The sequence below is a fragment of the Colletes gigas genome, unplaced genomic scaffold, assembly GCF_013123115.1.
Source record: "Colletes gigas isolate AHSC1104 unplaced genomic scaffold, ASM1312311v1 Colletes_gigas_Sc00039, whole genome shotgun sequence".
Lineage (NCBI taxonomy): Eukaryota > Metazoa > Arthropoda > Insecta > Hymenoptera > Colletidae > Colletes > Colletes gigas.
In genome coordinates this window covers 1,254,307-1,275,831 of record NW_025106668.1, presented here as the reverse complement: position 1 = coordinate 1,275,831, position 21,525 = coordinate 1,254,307, and the positions used below count along the sequence as shown (strand labels likewise).

The 21,525-nt window shown below is 41.4% G+C and overlaps 1 protein-coding gene across 1 annotated transcript; it reads right to left on the bottom strand.

Moving 5' to 3' along the window:
• Positions 1-2,988: 2,988 nt before the first annotated feature.
• On the bottom strand, positions 2,989-20,111 carry LOC122402715 (sal-like protein 1). Its single transcript, XM_043405730.1, has 8 exons — positions 20,012-20,111; positions 8,807-12,202; positions 7,978-8,111; positions 5,953-6,225; positions 5,158-5,419; positions 4,632-4,780; positions 4,186-4,359; positions 2,989-3,393 (listed from the first exon to the last, which is right to left on the bottom strand). Exons 1-8 carry the CDS (start codon positions 20,109-20,111, stop codon positions 2,989-2,991), a joined length of 4,893 nt encoding a protein of 1,630 aa, XP_043261665.1.
• Between the last annotated feature and the right edge of the window lie 1,414 nt (positions 20,112-21,525).

Here is a 21,525-nt window from a genome sequence, read left to right as displayed (position 1 = left end):
TAACTAGAGTTTTTGTAGAGTAACATGTATAGGGAAAAGATGACGAAAATCGGCGAGGAGGGGAAACTTCTAAATAATTACCCCCTTTTTTCTATTCGCGTTAGAAAACTTTTAAATTTGGTATTTTTAATCGTTACAACGGAGAGTTTTTTAGCAAATTTTGATTTACGTAAAGCCACCGTCGAGATCAAAACCATCGTGACTCTAAACTTTCTTTGTTTCATTTTTTTTTTCTTCGCTAGAGTCCCCCCCCCCAAACGACGGAGGTCTTAAAAGGTTAATCCCTAAGATAGTTAAAAATCAGATAAATTACGCAAAGTGCCTACTAAACACACGAATGCTGCTATCGTTACTTTTTACAAGATTCTTACACGCATATATCGCCTTGCCTATATTCCTCTGTCCTCTCGTTGCACGGTTAAACGCGAAAACATATAGGAATACGCACGAGTATTAGTTTTCGAGTACGAATTTATGCGCTTGATTGCACGGTTCACGGTAGACGCAACGTTTATCACGCATTTGACAGTACGGAAACGCATAAAAAATTTTGGTCAACACGACGATATCAATAGATTTTTCGGTGTCCTATTTTACACCTTGTGTGATTTTAAACGGCGTTGCTCATCAATTTTTTTTAGTACATTCGTATCTCGTTAATGTAACACAGCTTTAAACCAGTTTGATTTGGGTTACCACCTATATACAATAAATAATCGATACGTTACGTTGCCACATTTCCCGTTCGTAATAATTTTGCAACCAATTTGAAAGTGTAACGAACGCGTTCCCCCTCTCTTATTTCCCTTGATCATGTGATGTGCGACGTTCATGCCCAGAAATTCGAAATACATATACGCACGAAATGTTTTCGTCGATCTAACCAAGTAATCAATCACACGATAACTGAAACGAACTTATTGAAAAGAAAATATACGTTGATAAAAAAAAAAACCGTCGCATAAATATCGTTTCAAACATAATTTAATAACATTTCTCGATCGATTGCCGATAAACATAGTTCTGATATTTATATTTGCTCTTAAACCTTTGATCATCGTGTGATTAACAACTTTATGATATCTTATCGGATCTAAGAATAGAAACGTTATAAAATGTGTTTTATTAATTTCATCGTAAGTCACTACAGTAGTCGCTTTAAAATCGTTGAACGATCATTCAACAAAGAATTACGGTTAAATAGGTGAATAGTTATCGTTTATCGATTTACAAGAATTTTTAATACGTACACGGAATGCTTGCATACAAACTTTTCGAACCGTTCGACTTCGTGTATTATTTTATTACATTTACGTTATATTCCTTTTAATTTTTATACATTTTAACGTGACTATGTAGTGTAATATGTCGTTGAGTAACTGTCGTTACGTCACAAGCCATCAGCGTTGCAAAGATGGCTGTCGCGTATCACCTGATCCAAGGAGAGCGTGAAAGTGGGAGGCTGAATTGCATCGCGAACCGTTCGAATCGAGAGGCTCGCGTTTTTAAATAACGTCGATTTTAATCAACAGATACGACAACCGATACGAATCGAACGAAAGCTTCGAAAGGAATTGAACTTCGACTCTCCAGCAGTTTACCGACACGTAATCGAGGAGAAACGAAAATTGACGAGTTCCGCGAAAACGCAAATAGACGTCGGCTATCTTTCTATACAAAATAACTACTGTGCAGAGACCGTGAGTTGTCGACGAATCAAATTAGATGTATCGCCTCCAGTTACCACGGATTGTCATTATTATCTAAGTCGATCACACCCATAATGTATAACGCGTAACCAAGGTTGCGAAGAAGAAACGTCAAAACATCGTGATCGTTAAAAATTTAAAGATGGAGATTCCCTGTTCGTTCCTGCGTCGAACGATTCTCGAATGCTCGACAACTTATGGTCTCTGCGTAGTAGAGGACTTGCGGTACGTGCTGTACATCGAGTGTAAATAATAATACTATGATACAAAGTATAAGTACATTGGTTTAAATGATTGCAGGCTGCCCCACTCATATCACAGCGAGGGGCGCTGCCGGGCCCGCCACTAAATTTCTAAACACGACCTTCATAAAAAAGGAAAGTGACGCATGTGCTCGCACGTGTATACAACTTGCGCACTCATACCCCTTCGCACCAATATAATATTTTATATTTATATATGTATATATATATGTATATGTATATATATATATATAATATCTTTCTCTTTTTTATGTATATATTTATATTTTCTTGTACAGGATACGCCATGTAACTCTAGTGCTTTGAATATCCACGTTATTGTCAACAATATAACGGAACGATTAAAGAAACGAAGAAAAGAATTATAGAATTTCGAAGATCGAAATATTGCGATTAACGGAATTTCATTTTTCTCAAAGTCACCTTGATATCGAGAATACGACGATGTTGAAATAGACGTGTTTCTTCGGACACTGGGGTAGGGGAGGGGAGGGTTCGTATCATTAACGGTAACGGGGATGGTCGCGGTAATCAAGTTATATGAGACACCCTGTATATATTCGTAACGTAATATAACCCTAAGTGAGGTGACCATCACTGTCGCGCATGGACGGTCAGAGTACGGAGGGCTGAGACGTGGCGGCGCCACGTGTCTTGCGGCCATGCGGCTCAGTCTAGGCGCCGCCATTCGTCGGACCCTCGTGAAAAAAAACCACGTTACAGTGGCTTTTGGAAACCGGAATTCAGACCCGCTAAACGCTGAGACTCCAACTGCCGGGCCTATCGGTCCCCTTTAACATGTTTAAGACTAGTGTGACAATAGGAACATGGTATCTGCTGGCTCTGGTTGTTAAGAGGATTTCTCGTCAGACTTCGAGTCCCGGATATCTCTCTGCTCGAATGCTCTGAACGAAACACTGCTGGCTCTACGTGAAACGTTTCTCTAGCAGCTAGGGCGGAGTTCAATTCCCGAGCACGTGAAGTTTCGATGAAGGAAGATATGTACCGGTCGAACTTCACGTGGCTAGTCCCTCGCCTCTGGCCGCTGACGGTGGCTGAAGCCGAGTCGAAGGTGGCGTAGAGTTGCTTTCCGGTCTGCTGGGTGGCTCCCTGTCGAAGTGATGTTGCAGAGCGTCGCCCGTCCACGTCGGAACGTTGGCGGAGTTTTGATTGCTGCCGTTGGACGACGGGGTGCCGGGGGAATGGGATGGCGACGGCGTTTGGAACAGCATAGACCCCGACGGGATCGAGGACTTCCCGTCAACGAGCGGACCGTTGCTAGTAGGCGCCATTGGCTGCTTGTCCAGAGGAAAACCAGCTCCCGTCGCGTACACGGAACCGAACAAGCCGGCGTACTTTCCAGTAGCCACCGAGTGACTCGGTAATCCATTGTTACTTTGGATCACCGATATCTCGTTCAGCTGTAAATAATGCCGTCCGATTAGCTTTACTCGGGGCCAATTGTCTAGAAAATATAACGGGAAAAAAATTTCACACGCTGCGATCTTTTCAATTGTACCAACCAGTATTTTTTTTTTTATTCGATATTTCAATTTTCTCACGGACGGTTTTGGTGAGTACAGCAACACTCGGATAACTGCGAGTTATTTTCGATCGGATAAGCGAACGGTAGTTATCCCTACTGCCGACAGGGGGCCTTACACTCGTGGAAATTGCTTTTGAAACAATAGCAGGTGCAAGTTATAACATATACCTAGCATCAAAAAACCCTAGTAGGTTTCTTTACAATGGGCCTTCGTTTTCGAAATATTTTGATTTGAAGTTTGGTAAGCAAGGATTGAAAAAATTACTTGAATTTATTTTGCAGGACAAGTTTTGTTTTAAGATTTAAGTAAGCCTCTTAATTGAAGATCTCATTTTGAAGAAATCTATCAAGGTTGTTGATACTAGGTATATACTGTAACTTGCACCTGCTATCTTTTCAAAAGCAATTTCCACGACTGTAAAGACCCCCTTTGAAGTCACAACAACGTAAATTTTCGTTTAGCTCAAAGACATCGAGCAGTTCGATGAAGCTCTTGTGGACGTGGCGTGGGTCAGAGTAGACGAAGGGTTATCCACGTTATGAAACCGAGGAATACTTGCCAGTAACTTGCATTAAATTCTATTCTGGCCATTTCGAGTTACAGCACGCGTCGGTTTTGGTTTGGTACGAGAGATTATGAAACGAAACGTTATGGACGATCGCTTACTTTTTGCTGTACGCCGTTAAGGAATGGCGCGGGTAGATACGGGTAAAAGAGATCCGGCCGTCGTTGGAGAAACTCCGAATCCTTGGGTGTAATAGGTAGAGGAGGTAGATCCAGCGACATTCGACGGCCTCGCCGAGAGGCTCCGTTGGTCCACATATGAGTGCCCATGTGCACCTACGATCAGAAAATTTCACACGGTCAGCACGGCCGTTGAAGCTCGACCGTTGCACCGATTTTACATCGAGTTTGCAATTTTGTACGTTACGCGTTGGCGTTAGTACAAGCTTAGTAGCAGTTAACTGGTGTTACGTGAAGAAACTCGAAAGATTCATGGATACGATCGAAGAGCAGGAGAAAAAGAAAGAGAGAAGGAAGAAGAAAAAAAAAACAGCGTGAGAAAGAGAGAGAAAGAGAGAGAGTAAAAGGGGGAAAAATTGTAAGTATACCTTGAGATTACCCTTGGTGGTGAAGGCCTTCTGACAGACGGTGCATCTGAACGGTTTGTCTCCCGTGTGAGTTCTCATATGGATCTGGAGCGCCGAAGATGAGGAGAAATTCTTATTGCAAATCTGGCACAAGTGTTTGCTCGGCACGCCTGCAAATACACACACACACACAGTTCCACTAAACTGGCCCGGATACATGTTTCATGAGGTTCAAGTTTGCCTTTTCAGCTAAATTCTCGCGGTCTGAAATATCGAGGTGGGGCTCGTTCGAAGCTTCGACCGATAAGCGATAGGAGCGCCACCTGTCGCCAGGAGCGCGTGAAGAGAACAGCGGTGAATAGAAAATACAAGCGTGCAAGTAAACAAAGGTCGTTGCACCAGCCTCGCGTTCCCATGAAAAAGTTGAAACTTTTAGCGATCTGTTAGCGGAAGAGGTTAAACTTGCCAAGCCAAGCCTTGAACGGTTCGAATTGCTGCTCGATGAGGAACCAGGCTTAAACACTTATCGAACAGTTTTCCTACTTACTGGCTGGTCTCTTTGGCGCTGGCAGGTCTCCTTCGGGCGGAGATCTTTTTATAGAAATCGTTTGCTCCATGGTCGTAGGCGGCATCGGCGGAGGGGGCGGCGGAGGCGGCGGCGGCGGCGGCAAGCTCGAATCGTCCGCGCACATCGGACTCCTCGAGTTCTCGTGCTCCTGCGGCTGTTGTTGATGCTGCTTCGAGTCGCTGAACAGATGGGGCGGCATGTCGCGGATCTTGTGTGTCAGCATGTGCTGCTTCATGTTCCCCTGCGAATCAGAAGACGAAGATTTCGTTAAAAGGGTTTCGAACCGGCCCACCTGAAATTCAACCGCTTCGCCGATCACACCACTCTGCATAATTCTCGATGTTCCAAGATTCTTGACTATTGTCAATCAATGTCTCAGATTATATCTAGAAATGTAAAAAAATATTTTTCCGTAAATTATATATGAACAGTCATCATTGGGCGATCAGAAGTTGCAGGCGAGCCACGAAATGTAAATGGATAGCAGTAATCGGGAAAGAGACGGGGTACTCGCCGAGACGCTGATGGATTACGGAACGTCGTAGAAGGCAAACAATGGAAGAGACGTCTCTGAGTGTTCGTGTGGAGAAAAGTTTAATGAAATTGACGAACAAAAATTCTGATGCTATAGAGAGAGAGAGAGAAAAAAAACCGGAGCTGTTGGGATATCGGTTGTCGAAATTGGCCGTTACTGTGAAAAGTCTGGAAATCCATTTTAGAATACACAGTGGTGTTATCATTGTTTTTGATTCTCAAAATTCAGCAGGCTCTTACCAGGAGGCTGTGCGCCGAGGGTAGAAGTCCGAGGGCGGGTGACATCAACGGGGGTAGGCGGATGGCAGGATAGACAGGTGTCAGCCCCCGCCCCCCTCCGGCTCCTCTCCGCCCCCGGGTCTTCCGCTCCTCAGGCCGCCGCCGCCTGCGTTTCGGTTTCTCTCGATTACTGGCGCACGATGATCGATATTGGGAATCGGGTGAAGTGATCGAACTGTTATCGAGCAACGGTTGAGATGTACAGATGCATGCTTGCTGCCCGGAACCGTCGTTCTGAAAGTATCGTAGAAAAACAAAGATACAGAGATGGACCAAAACCGATTTATATCGGGCTTGTGGGACGTGGCCATCGATTCTCGACAATAATCGCGTACGAATCACATTTACTAAAATCTCATCGCGGACGTTAAGGAATTTTAAGAGTCTCTACAGCCCCTTTGCTCTATTTATAGTAGGGTGGACCTTGGTTATACTCGATGAAAAATTTTCTTTGGGGCACCCCCTGGAATTGTGATAAAAAAAAAAATATGAAAAATCTGAAATCGATCGGGATCGACAAACGGGGAAACGTGACGCATTAAAGTTGAAAATGTTGTATTTTTGTAACCCGTTTTTCTGGTACCTCTTTGAATTGATCTTTTTACACTTTATAAATATATAGAAACAAAATTTAGAATTTTTTGTTTTTTATAAGTTGCTAAAATTTTTAAAATTTGTTTCCGAGAAAAATATACTTATTCGCATTATATTTATTTCGTTAAATAGTACAAGCGTTACATATAACATGTTTGTCGATAATAATGAAAATATTTAAGCGATTACGTTTTTACGTCGACTTCATATTTTCGTAAAATAAATACTACTTTTCAGTGAAATAATTTTGATGTATATCAAGATTATAGTTTCTTAATTATTTAATATCATAATTCAAAAAGGTATTCGAATTTTTGAAAGTACTGTTTATTCAAAGGAGCTTGAATTCCGGAACGAAACTTGAAAGGGAAATGTAAGAAACGTAGTATTTATTTTACGAAAATATGAAGTCGAAGACATAAAAAAACGAATCATTTAAATATCTTCGTTATTTATAAACATGTTATATATAAAACTTGTACTATTTAACGAAGTAAATATAACGAAAAGAAGCATATGTTTTTTCCGCAATCAATTTTTGAAATTTTAGAATCAATACTTATAAAAAACAAAAAATTCGAAATTTTGTTTCTATATATTTATAAAGCGTAAAAAAACGAATAGAAAGAGGTACCAACATGTACGATAGCGATACACTTTAATGGAGAAAAACGGATTACAAGAATAAAAAGAAATCAACCTCGATGTGCCACGTCTTTCCGTTGTTCGATCGATTTCAGATTTTGCATAGGTCATCTTTTTCATCCGTGGTTATAATTCCAGGAAGTGTCCCAAAAAAAAAAAAATTTCAAAGTTGAAAAACAATGTCCACCCCTAATTCATAATCATTTTCGTACTTTTCGCTAAAGGTACAAAGGGATCGTACAAGGAGTGGGTCGAAGATTTTAATTTCTATATTTTTAATAATACATTCACAGTGACGAGATGCAATATTATACTTTTAACGCGTTCGTTGCAGCATACGAGCGCCATATTGTGTTCCGTTCTCTGCGAGCCATACTTGTAATTTTTCTATCGTTCTTATCAAAATTAGCGGGAAATAATTGAAAAGTTTGGGTTATGTTTGACCCAAATGTTTGATGAAATCCAATAACCGAACAGAAAACTCGAAATAACTATTTTAAAAAAAATATTACCGTTCATTTTTGTTGGGGGAAAAAAGTAACGAACAACTATTCCAAAAATACACTTGCAAATTCACCAACCTGCCGATACTTTTATTCTTCCAAACGAAATTGAAAAAAAAAATTTATTTTTTTTAAAAAATCGGCTTTACGAGCATCGAACGATTTCTCAGTGTTGAAAGTTTGAAAAATTAACGCTTCGAATTAGAGTCTACCCTATTGATTTGATTTAAGAAAGTTACGTTACCTTCGTGGAAAAGCCTCTGTCGCAAATGCTGCATTTGAAAGGTCGCTCCTTCGTGTGACTTCGATAATGGATCTCCAGCGCGGAGTTGCACGCAAATGTCTTGTAGCAGATATTACATGTGGTGTTTCCACGCACTGTAACAGATCGTAGCTCTTTACAATTGTATTCCGAGTACTTCCACGTGTTTCTACATCTGCGAAAGTAATTTGTAACTACTACGCGATCGTAAAGTACCAATTGCAAAACGCGAGAAACCGCGTTGACTTTGCTCGACAAAATGCTCGAAAAATCAAGAGAGATGTTTGCAATCCGAGATTTCCAGGTCATGAATCGACTGTTATCCGGCAAAACTATATCGAAGATAGCGTTAGTCACAATATCCTAACAGCCTAACGGTAGGTGGAGAATGAATCGTGAAGGCAACAATAAATTTTGCAAGGTTCATTTATTTCTCAAATATATCCACAGTTCTAACCTTCTTTTATGCAAAAAGATGTTAGATACAAAGCTGATATGTGCTCGCAAACGCTGGTATCTTCCGTTTCATTTTGTAAAGAAAAATCACAGAGTGACGTGAACAGAGAATGAAAGAGTAACAGAGGCATAGACAGAGAAATATCGAAACAAAGGTGTACAAAAAAGACAGTAACAGAGTCAAGCGGGAGGGTGGGAGTGCTAGGTCCGGCTACACCACAAATAGGATGTCGATATACAGCTTGGATAAGGTGGACGAATCAGTCAGTCTTTCGGTCGGGATCAGTGAATCGTGTCAGATCGATCGGGAGGTGTAGCAGGAACTGCAGCTCGCCCTGATGCTAGCAGCGCCTACCTGCTGGCCCTCCGACAGCCAGGCCGAGCGGGTTGTATGTCGAGGTGGCAGCGAGTACGGCCGACGTGGTAAGCGAGGCCAACGGTCCAGCGGCGCCGGAACCCGGAGCGATGTCGTTCATCGAATTGATAGTATTTATCGAGGATCCTATGCTGCTGGTGGATGGCGACGAGGAGACCGCTTGCAAGAGGCCTGCGAACATGCCGAAGGGGTGTGGGTGGTGTATTGCGGTCTGCGGGGGCGGCGTTGGTACCGATGCCACCGAAGCTGGCGTCGAGGATGCACGGGGCGTCAGGTCTAGAGGCGCGCCGGCATTCGACGGGCTATTGCTCTTCTCGCTGCCGTTGTATCGGTGAAATGGCGGCGACCTCGCTGTGTTCGCCGTCGACGTCGCTATCGTGGTAATAGTTCGCACCTGATTCTCAAGAGCAGCGAGAGAAGTCGAGAAACTGGGCAGAGAAACGTCCTTTTGCTCGTTCTCCTCGCTCTCGCGATCCTGTTCGTCCTCCTGGTCGTCGCGACTGTCGCGGATCGCGTGGCAACGCTCCTCCTCCTCCCTGCGGTCCTCCTCCTCGTCCTCCTGATCGTCCGCCTCCTCGCTCTGATCCTCAGCGTTGTACCTTTGCTGCTGTTGCGGTTGCTGCTGGTGCTGATGGTGTTGCTGGTGGAGGTCCTCCTTCGCGTCCATGTCGTTCTCCTGCGGCTGTCGTTCCATGGTCTGTTGCCTGGTCGGCGGGAAACTTAACGGGAACCCCGTTCCAGCGGGATGAATCGGCGGGAAGCCCTGCGGGAGAAACGACGCCAACGGATGGTGGGGATAACCCGGCGGAAATTCGTTCACTTCGCCAGCTTGGATCTGTTCCGGGCTGAGTTCCGTCGGCTCGCCGGTGTGCAACCGTATGTGTTGCTGCAACACCAGCGCGTTCGTGAATTTCTTGTGGCAGACCGGGCACTGGTGAAGCACCCTGAGCGGCGGTTTCGCCCTGTGCACCCCCATGTGCGTCTTCAGGTTGCCTTTGGTGGTGAACGCGCGACCGCAAATTTTACATTTGAACGGTCGCTCGCCGGTGTGGGTCCTGTAGTGCATCTGGAGGGCGCTCTTGCAGGACAGCACTCTGTGGCATATCACGCACTGATTAGGATCGGTCAGCTTGTGCTCGATATTGTCGACCAGCTGCTGCAATTTCGACGTTTCCGAAGTCTTGGTGATCTCGATCAAGCTCTCCCAGGAATTGTCGTTGCTGCCCGGCCGTGGCAGCAAGCTGGAATAGATGGCTGGATCCTTCGCCGGATCGATCATGTCGCTGGTCGAGACAATGGGCGCGTTCATGGTCGTCGAACCAACGTGGTGAGGAATCTGATGATGCGCGGGTGGCCCTGGGAAGAGAATCCCCGCGAAGGACGTTTGCAGGCTTCCGCTGCTCGCGCTACTGCTGGCAGGAGACGCTCCGGGATAGGCAACGATCTGCTGAGGCAGACGACTTATGGTTCCTCGGCCGGACAAATTCTCCGGTTGTTCCTCGATCTCTTCGTCGACCTCCATGTCACCGTCCCCTTCAAGCCGCCCACTGATCTTGCTATCCATGCTGCAGTCTTCGTAGGTTTGCGGCTGAGAGAGCGGATTGACGGAGGATTGAGGCGAATTCAAGTACCGTCTGGTCGTTTCCTCGAAATCCTCGATCTCCTCCTCGGTGGGATCCTCGGTCTCCTCCGGTTCTTTCTTCGGCGTTATCCTCTCAGCGAGTTCCTGACTGATGGGCCGTTGCTGGTACTGTTCCTGCATAGGCAACCGTTGCTCGAGCTTGATCTCGTCCCTTTGCTCTATGTGCTGCTTTTGTTGTTGGTGATTATCGTGAAAAGAATGACGAGAGTTCGACACAATCGTAGGGGAATGTGGAGACGTGATCGAGGCAGTGGTTACGGGCTTACTCAAGTTCTCCGGGACGTCCTGATCGTCCCGATGGGCAACGACTGGCGATCTATACAAGGGTGGCATACCGGGCAGGGCTAAACTGAGTGGTAAGGGTGGCTGAGGAGGTAAAAAACCGTGCGCCGCCGCTGGGTGAAAAGAGGGATGATGAGAAGGTGACGGCGGCGGTGGGGACGGCATTGGTCTCTGACCAGAGGCGATCTGTTGTAGCAGGGGTGGGTGGTACTTGTCCAGGTGTTCCGGAACAGGATTCGGATTCATCTTAACATGTGGAAACTTGGCCGTATGCCTCTGGAAGTGGACCTTCAAGTTCCCTTTTGTAGTGAAGCGGCTGCCGCAGACGTTGCATTTAAAGGGTCGCTCACCTGTGTGCGATCGTATGTGGATCTGAAGCGCTGAATCGCTGCCGAACACCTTGCCGCAGTACCGGCATCGATGCTTGAAGAACGGTTCCCCGCGACCGCTACCAGACTTTGAGTCGTACGGGGAGAGACGGGAACCCTTTCCGCCCCTAAACGCGAGTTCGTCGGCCAGGTTGTTGGCCAGCAGACCCTGGCTAGCATTGTCCAACACCTCTTGGGCTCTCTTCTGCAGCATCTCCAGGGTGTTTGGTTCGTGTAACGGCGGTGGATCGGTGTTCGTTATTATCGACGAGGCTAGGGAAGAACTGATCGAGCAGAGCGGCGGCATTTGATGGGATATTGGCATTTGGCTGTTACTGGTGGTCGCTGTCGTACCCGTCGCGTTCGACGAAGGCATCGGAAGATTCAATGGCGAAGCGCTGCTGGTCGGTGTTGGCCGTTCCTGGGACAGATTCGGTGTCATGGGGGCTGGCGAGCTCTGCTGGCGACTCGGTGGATGCGACGACGGAGGCGGCGTCAAGCTTGACAGTGGTTTCGGTTGGATGATGGGAGACGGAGATACTTCTTTGCTATCCGACGGTTCGCCTAAAGCTTGGTGCACGGTCTGGCTGTGCGTGATGGACAGTTGTTGTTGAAGTTGGCTGATCAACTGTAGCTGGAACACCTGTTGATGCTGAAGGGTGTACAACGTACTTTGTAACAGCGCCAGGTCCTGCAGAGCCGCCTCGCTGTCCGCGCCACCAGCCAATGCCGTCGCTGCGAACTGGGCAACCGCCACTTTCGTGTTCTGAAGAGCTTCCAAGGTAACGTGACTAGTCCCAGCGGGCGGGAACAGATTTCCGGATCCACCGCTCTCCACAAAGTTGTTGTTGTTCTCCGCGTCCTGTCGATGACGCATTTGCTTTCGCGATCCTTCTTCGTCCTCCTCCTGGTCGTCCTGTTCGTCGACGCCTTCCTCTTCCTCCTCTTCCAAAGCATCGTCTTGATCCTTGTCGTCTTCGTCGCCCTGATGTGATCTGGGTGCAGTGAGGTCCACGGCTTCGTTTCCTCTGCCCCCTTCACCGCCACTTTCTTCACCATCTGATATGAAGTCATTTTCTTCTCCTGTAACAGAAAATTGTGTTCACGATTAGTCTTTTTTTTTTATACTTCGATGGTTACTCGTATTTATAATTATTTTATATTTAGCGGAAACAACACTCAACTTATCAGAATTTATATATATAAAAAAAAAAAAAGGAAACGCGTTGTAAAACCTCGGATTGTACACTTGTACGCTCGCATTCATAAAAAAGCATGACAAATTTCTACTAAAAATGTGCAGAAATCGCAGATTAAATCATCTTTTATCAGTCACAGAAAATATACAAAGATTTTTTACATTTTTCTACACCTTTGTTTTAAAAAGTTTGCGACTGCATCATTTAAGTAAAAGCTTGCAAACAGTTTTTTAATCATTTATTACTTTTTATATTTTTAACCGTACGAAAGTCACTAGTCCCCGCTTGTACGATGTGTTTTGTCAAATTTTCTCGTATGCCAACAACCCGTGACAATTGAATTTACATTCAGTGTGTAAATAATTCGTGTGCGTTATGATTCACAAGTTTAATACAGCTGACGATGTTATCAATGAAACAAATGTGCAAACTTATCAAGTTAAATGTTTTCGTACGACGATCATCGCATAAACCGAGATATATCGAGAGAGTTGCAAAATTTTTAATGTTTTAAGAGCAGCATCGAGCCTGATAAATGGAACACTCGCTTTACTCTACAAACACCATGAATAATTTAATAAATATCGTATATTACATAATAAAATGTATATTATCCATCAAGCGTTCGTAAACACTAAAGTTCTTGTCGGTCGATCCAATCCAGTGTAAAGCAGTTATAAAACATTGGTCCTCTTTCTTTCTCGTAAATATTTATTCCAAAAGGATGAAATCGAACTTCAAAAGTTTCTGCATGCTTACGTTTTTCCAAAATGTATAACTTCGCGACAAGATTAACAGTACAAGAATAGAGTAAAATCGTAAACACATTAATTGTTTAGCGTTCCATTTCTCTGGACGATGGAGACGATGCTCGATCCAGTTCTTCCAGCTTTGTGACTCGTAGCTAACCATTTTAGTCGTTTTGTTGCCACTTTGGTATATAAGAAAAAGCGTCGAGGAATCGTCTTTCGTTGTAGAAAGTGATACAACGTTGAAATTCTCCGACTACACACTAAAAAGGTGCATTCGTAGATACGGAATATAAAAGAAAAGTTGTAGCATATTATGGAGAGACGGTAAAAGGGAGAGTCTGAAAAATAAAATCGAAAAGAAACGAAATCCAAGTGAAAAACTACTGGAAATTTCGAAATTCTAATACCGGCACAAATCCCTGTAATTCGCGATAAAGATTTGCGAAAATGGACGTTGCAATTTAACGCGGACACCGTGCAGTAGAATTTCGAAGCTTTGACAAAGTGGATTTCCAATTTTAAAAGTGAATATCCCAGCATCGAGGGTAATTGTCTCAAGTATTGCGACCAACAGTAAACGTCTAAACGAAACTTACGACCTGGAACAAAAGCAATCTTAACCCTGAATTGCATCGTGCTCCGTAATCTCTGCAGCAGAAAAAGTCACGTTTACCCTTTTAATCGTGTTAAAAGAATTTTATGAAACGTTCGAGCCTCGACCAAAAGAAAGATCAGCTCCGTTGAAGGAAATAATCGACGTATGTATTTATCGATCGAGAAAAGACTACAGGAACGGTACAATTTCTTAATATACATGGATCTTGGGTGCGGGAAGGATTGGTAAAAAAATTGTCGGGCTCTCGTATTCATTTTAGATACGGTTATTAACTTGTATTTGTACAATAATATAATAAAAAATTACAATCACTTACCCACAATTAATTCTCTGAGTAGAGATATAATAAGTCGTTTTGTTATGGATGGTACAAAAGTGAATATACAGGGTGTTCAAACCATTCAATATTTATAGGGTATATAGCATATAGGTAGTTTCTGAGATATAAACATTTTTATTTGTTATTATTCTTAATTTACTTGCTACTGAATTTCCGAAGCTTTTTTGCTCGGCACAGTGTATTCTATACATCATATAAATATTGAATGGTTCTTTTGAACACCCTGTATACCCAACCAATCCGATTTTCAATCATCCTCGTTAAATTTACGAATCGAGATACTTGATGCCTACTTACATGCGCCATATATGGAGCACCGACTGTTATTCGTTGCGCATACTGCTGAAATTTCTTACGTTTCAATCATTCCTTTGACGACTTTCATTCAACTGTCATTCTTCATAGACGATGAATTATTATTTGCCGGAAATATCGTTATACGATCTTTAATTCCAAGACTTACAATATGCGTGTTATATGCAAGAAATTGTCGCAGAATGCGATAATGTTAATCGTGCTTTCTATTTGCACCGTTACTATGCTCGTAATGCATCCAGCCAGAGGCCTTTTATATAACTATTTTCATTGCTGTTTTCACTATCGCAAATTAAACAAAAATTGGCAACGAATAGAATTTTTTCCTAGAAAATCCAACTGGAATTGTTTATTCCGAAGCATTGCGATTTATACGATTCGTTTGTAAGATTGATCTTCGAGAGACATTGTTTTTGTAAACAGCAGCGTCGGAGTTAATTTTGCATACGTTCATCGGAAACGAACAAATGTATAGAAAGATGCGTGTTCTTCCCTTGTATAAAAAAAAATTCAAAACATCCCATGAGTCTTTTACGAATATTATAAAGCAGAATAGATCAAAGAAATGACCGCCCGTTTAATTAAATTGTTCCAGGAAAACGCGTATAATGAGATTCTACGGCTATAGATTTCAAAGATAGGAATAAGAAACATGATGCGTGGGACTGAACGATGCGTTGGCATGCCGATGAATGCAAACGAAGTAGGAAAATGATACGAATGCTCATTAGATGGTTGGAGAAAACGAAGATGGTGCCGATGCTCCATAAATTTCCATTAAATGTGATTTTCAATTAGTTTGATTAAACGAGCGATGATTTCTTAACATCGTTTACTTTTGTAATAAATGTTAAAGACAATGACGAATGAATTCGTAAAATACAAAAGATGGGCAATATTTTAAATCAGTTTTACGCCGACTTAGACTTCCTTTTTACATTTACTTAATTTGTTTTTATCTCTACCGACACTGGATGGAAACATTTCTCCTTTACTTTTACCAACAACTTTTATAACTTTGCTATACAGGGTGTAAAACAAGATGAAAATCAAGAATATCAATTTCTTGACTGAGGCTTAATTAAAAAATTATTAAAAAATTTCAAATCATTCTGAAAAAATTATTTTTGGTTGCAGAAGTCAATTACAAGCATTTATGGTGAATAGACCTACCCCCAAAATCCTACCCGCTTTCGAGAAAAAAATTCGAGTAGGTACTGAAATTTTGAGACGAAATCAAAAAATTTCAAATCATACTAAAAAAATTATATTTAGTTACAGGAGTCAATTATAAGTATTTTTGGTGAATAGACATACCCCGAAATCCTACGCACTTTTGAGAAAAAATTTCTTAACTGAAAATCTAATGTGAGACCAGCAATGCTTCCCTAAAATTTCATGCGAATCTTTAAAATGTAATAACTACTGAACGGATCGGAGGATTTCAATTTTTCAAAATGCAAACAACGCGTATTTTAGTGGGGAATATGTAGAAATTCTAACAATATTGAAAAAGTTGTTCGTTGACACCGTAAAGTGAGAAAAACCCCCTAAAAATGGTCGAATTTTCAAACGGCCATAACTCCTACAATAGTAAATGGATTTGATTGAAATTTTTTTCTGAAGCAGAGCCCCTGGGTACTTGCAGAGAAGTATTAGACAACTTTTCTGTCGGACGTTGAATAAAAGTATTAAAAATGAAAAACAAAGTGAGAAACACCCCCTAAAAATGGTCGAATTTTCAAACGGCCATAACTCCTACAATAGTAAATGGATTTGATTGAAATTTTTTTCTGAAGCAGAGCCCCTGGGTACTTGCAGAGAAGTATTAGACAACTTTTCTGTCGGACGTTGAACAAGGTTATTAAAAATGAAAAACAAATTTTTAAGAAAAATCGACAAGGGATGTAGCTGCTGAAATTTGTTGACAAATTAAAAAATTTCAAATCGTTCTGGTAAAATTATTTTCGGTTGCGGGGGTCAATTACAATCATTTTTGGTGAATAGACATACCTCCGACATCCTACCCACTTTCTAGAAATAAATTCGAGAAGGTGTGAGATTTTTCGACAAAATTGAAAAATTTCCGATCGTTCTCAAAAATTATTTTTAGTTACAGGGGTCGATTACAATCATTTTTGGTCAATAGCCTTACCCCTGAAATCCTGCCCATTTTCTAGGAAAAAATTCGAGAAGGTGTGAAATTTTTTGACAAAATTAAAAAATTTCCGATCGTTCTCAAAAATTATTTTTAGTTACAGGGGTTGATTACAATCATTTTTGGTCAATGGACATACCCCCGAAATCCTACCCAGTTTCTAGAAAAAAATTCAGTACAGGTGGAACTTTAAATGTTAATAACTTTTTAATGAAGCTTCCATCAACAAATTAGTATTCTTGATTTTCGTCTTATTTTGGCCCCTAGAATCTCCCATTAAAATTTTTCCCCCGGGGTGACCGAACACTCTGTATAACATTTCTCCTTTCCTTTTACTAACAAGTTTTATAACTTTGCTATGTAATGCGGTAATGTAATATATTTAAGACGTGTAAAACACGCGGAATGTTATATAATATTTTTCTTTCTGTATCACGGACAAGTTTCATAATTTTGCCGAGTGATATGTTACATAATGTAAATCACAAAAAAGATATAATTCGGTAAACAAGTCACGAGAAATATGCTGTAAAAGTCTCGCAGCAATTTGTTTTATTACAATATTATGTTACATAGACCAGGTTTTAGAATCATATCATTCATGTGTAATTGTAAAAGATTTAACTTGCAAACTATATAAACAACAAGGTGTTTAAAATGTGCATTTATTTAAACTTCGAAAAGCTTAATGGAAACTTTTATACAAACAATTTGACTCGGTTCAAGTGTAAATAGTTTAAGCGATGAACAAGTTGCAAACCTAACACTGAAATAATATTGAAGTTGCGACAAAGCTAAATTTGTTATTATTTACGAAAAATTGAGAAATAGTAGAATTAAGAAAAAGCACGAATCTGTTCAAAATCAAAATCATTAAATTTTCGTGAAGTAAGAAAACAACTCTTCGGAGACTATGTTGTAAAAGAAATTAATCTAAGAGAAACATTTAATTATTTGAACGTCATAAAAGTAGTAAATATTTGCACGTTTCGTCGCAACGATCGATAAATTTTCGTTGCAGATAACAGATGTTAAAAATATACCTGAAGTGACTTTAGTTTGCTTCGCGATCGAACTTGGTTATTTTTGAGGTTCGTTATTTTTCATCGATCATAATGATTTAATTTACTTGACCAATACTGTTGCCAATAAATATTATTTGTTTAAATGCGTGGTTTTAAAAATAATTCTACCCACATCGACTTATCAGATTCTTGCGTAGGTAATTCGAAACATTTTATATCCCAGAAACAAATAACAAAGGAAGACTTCCGATTATTGGAAGAGAATAGTTTAGACGGGAATAAGAAGATGGCGCAAAAGTGGAACATGCTCGCGGAAGACTTATAGGGGAGAGTCGGGCATTATCGTTCAAACTTAGTATTCGTTTCTTTTACTAGATAAGGACGCTTCTGAGGCAAAAATAAACTACTATCGTATATATGTTTTACATAGTTCGAAACCATAACGAGTCTAGGACCCTTGACCCCCACGCGTCCGTAAACCTATCACAAACCTAACACCTTAACACCTTTTTTCAAACCACGAAAAATTTCGATTTATCTTCTACAATTAGAACACGTGTTTCCATTTTAAAAAAAGTTGTTTTTTTTTACCTAAACCTCAACCTAAGCTTCGGTCTACGTCCAAACTTAACCTCAAACATAAACCTAAACTTAAACACGAATTTGAAAACGAGAGGGCAAGGCCTTTGGGTTACTAATTTTGTTAAAATTTTGCACATTTGCGGGCTTAGTTATTCAGTTTAAGAATACATAACATTATAGGGACAGATAACTTTTTATATATTAATGATAAAAGTTTAATTATTATCAAGAAATATAATTTTAATCTATCAAGTGTCAATTACGGCCATTACATCAGTTTTTTCTCTTAATATAAATAAATTTGAATAAAATGTATAACGTATATAAAAATATAAAAATATGGTACTGATAATCATTGATGAAATTCTCCATCCTCGGTAAGTGAAAACAAAGGAAGCATCGAGAACGATTTATCTCGCAAGCGAAGAAAAATTTATGTTACAAACAAAGATATTTTATTTAAAAGATAATCAATGTTTTTGTGTGTGAATTTTACTATTAAAATTTATCTATATCAAGAGTAAAGTATTATGTAGTTATCAGGAATCGAATTAGAACCTTGTGTGTAGAAGTGTCGTGCTTTACTATCACGCCCCATGATGGTAATTGACGCTTAATAGATTAAAATTAAATTAAATTTTAATCACTAATATTATATTCCTAAACCGGATAACTAAATCTACAAGTGTACAAAGTTTCAACGAAATCGGTAACCCGAAAGGCCTGCCCTCTTCTTGCGAGTCTGAACCTAAATTCTAACCTAAATCTACAGGCAATAATCGAAGTCACAATTCAGTCAAACGTGTTTCGCTAAAGTGACTGGGTACCGATTGTATCGTTCGGAAAGTTATTTTCCAAGGTTATTTTCTTCTTTTCTTCCAACAGTCTCTAGTTTATCAAGAATAATTGATAACCCTCATTTGGTAATCTTTTACGTGCATAAATACATTATGATTTTAAATGTGTTTCCGCGTGTTTGTCGTGCAATACCGACCAACCTCGAATCGACTTTTTCTTTATTTCTATATACAGTCTGCGGTTAACTCAAAGTCTTTTCTCACAGGAAAAAGTAGGAAATATAAATAAAGAAACAGTTGAAAGAGAATCGAAGGGAAATAAAACAGCAAAAGACAAAGGAAAGAAATGCTAATAAACGTATGAGGAAATATGAAGATAACAAAAGGAGAAGGAATAAAACTTCAACGGTCGGTAGTGCAAAACTCTCCCCTAACGCCATGTTGTTAACAATCGAAGCATGGGATTTTGCGACGTAGAATTGTAGTTTTAAAGACGGTATCGTTCAATGATTCGACTGGTCGCGTAAAAACGAAAGCTTATAAGATTTCACTTCACGATCAAATCTATCGCCAAGGATGGAACGAGACAAAAACTTGGCAGCTTTGTATCTTTTAGTTAAAATGCACAATGCCACCGCCAAACTAAATCAGAATTGTTGATCACTAAACAACGACCATACATGCAAGCAACATTCGCAACAACAGTAATCGTCGGTATCGACGTATCCTACGCAGGAAAACCATGCTAGAACACACGGCAAATACCATGGGGAGGGGTGAACGATGCACATTTGTTTCACCGATAAGGAACAGCGGCCCGGCAATTAGTATTCCGTGACGCGTCGCGTGAAACCCGTATAGCTGGAAACTTTCAATAAACACTATACATATCGGGGTTACTGAAAAATGTAAATCGCGCGATCGCTACTCAACGGTCCGACCAGATACGTTTTGAAGCGCACCAGTTTCACCGAAGCGATCCTCTTATCGCTGATCAACACTCGACGATTCGACGGAGTAACAGTTCCTGTCGTTCGCGACAACGGCTGGGAACGCCGGAAACACGAATCGGAGGTGTTTGGCCGCGTCGGTCAAGGTCAAATCGTACCGGAAGATCGGGGACACGAGAGTCTGGAGGGCCTGCAAACGGTCTGCTTGATTCCACGACAATCGAGACGGCGCGTGATGCTCCATCTCATGAGCTGCATGTCTCCAGTACCCGATGCGTGGTCGGTGCGTGGCGCCGACTTGCGGTGACGTGTGGAACCTGGGCTGCGTTTAGACCGGACGTCCGCGTGTCGACCACTGTCATCCGGCAAGGACGAGAACCGACTGATCGCTCGGTAAAGAGCCGGTCTGGGCGTAGGTACCGTCGTGCAACGTCACGCGTCACCCTTCCCCCACCCCCGGCGCTCCTATCCCCACCATCGGCATCCTTCCCGCCGCGCGCAAGCTTCTGTACTCAGTTATGACATGGAAGGCGTTGCGGTTCATAAATCAGGGGATAAAGGGCGGGGTTTGCACGAACCATTCACCGGCCGGTTATTAATTATTATAGGGTGGGAGTCCCCTCTATACGGTTCCACCTACGCCGCGCAACTTCTGGATTTACGATGCTGCCGCGTTCGTTTCGCCGCTTGCTCGGGGAGCCGCGCGCGGGCTCGACGCGTTCCGTTTTGCGAGTTTGTTCTCCGTAGGAAGCTGCTTCACGGAACAGGAAAGTATGAATTCACCCGGACACGGAGTACACCTTCTTTTTTTTTTTAATGCAAATGGAACTTTACGAGTATAAACAGGGGCGGATCTAAAGGAGGAGCGACGAAGACGATTCCCCCCACCTCGAACAGTTATGATATCTTGACAAAGTATATATTACATACTATGCGAACATTATTGAATATGCACTTGCATAAATGAATTATTAATATAAACTTGATTGTTTAGGCTTTTATAGGATTGGTAGAATTAAAAAAATAGTCGGGAAATATACCTTTATATATTTCTTACCCCCCCTCCCCCCCCCCAACTTCATTTAAGCTTCTGGATTCGCCTCTTAATGTGAATGGTGATTCGTTTCGTCCCCACCTTGTTATCTTTGTAATATGTTAAATAATATTTAGCAAAAGAAAATTAATCAATATCTCTATATTAATAGAATAACTGTGTATGTATTGAGGATTAGTTTTATAAATATTTTTTATGGGAAAGGCGTTGAAGAATCTGTTTACTATTTGTACGTAGGATATCTGTTATTTTCTTCGAGTCAAAATGCCCGCCAAATATCTGAAATCCACGAAAACATCTTAGCCAGCATGCTGACTATGCAGTTCAGGATTCAACTTCGCGCAAAGTCCATCTCTGCTAATTACCAAGGATCTAGAATCGTCCTGCTCTCATCGATTACCACAACGTATATAAGTCCTGAATCGTGCCTTGGAAGATTTACTCTGAATTTGTAAAACGTTTGCTCAACGTACCAGTCGATCTTGAAATCTTGACATGTTAGCTTAACGCTTCCCTCAAAAAGACGAGAATAAAGAATGAACATTTTAATTGCGTTACACGTTGAATAAAAATGTAGAATTTTAATTAAAAAAATATATCATAAAATGGTTATTAATT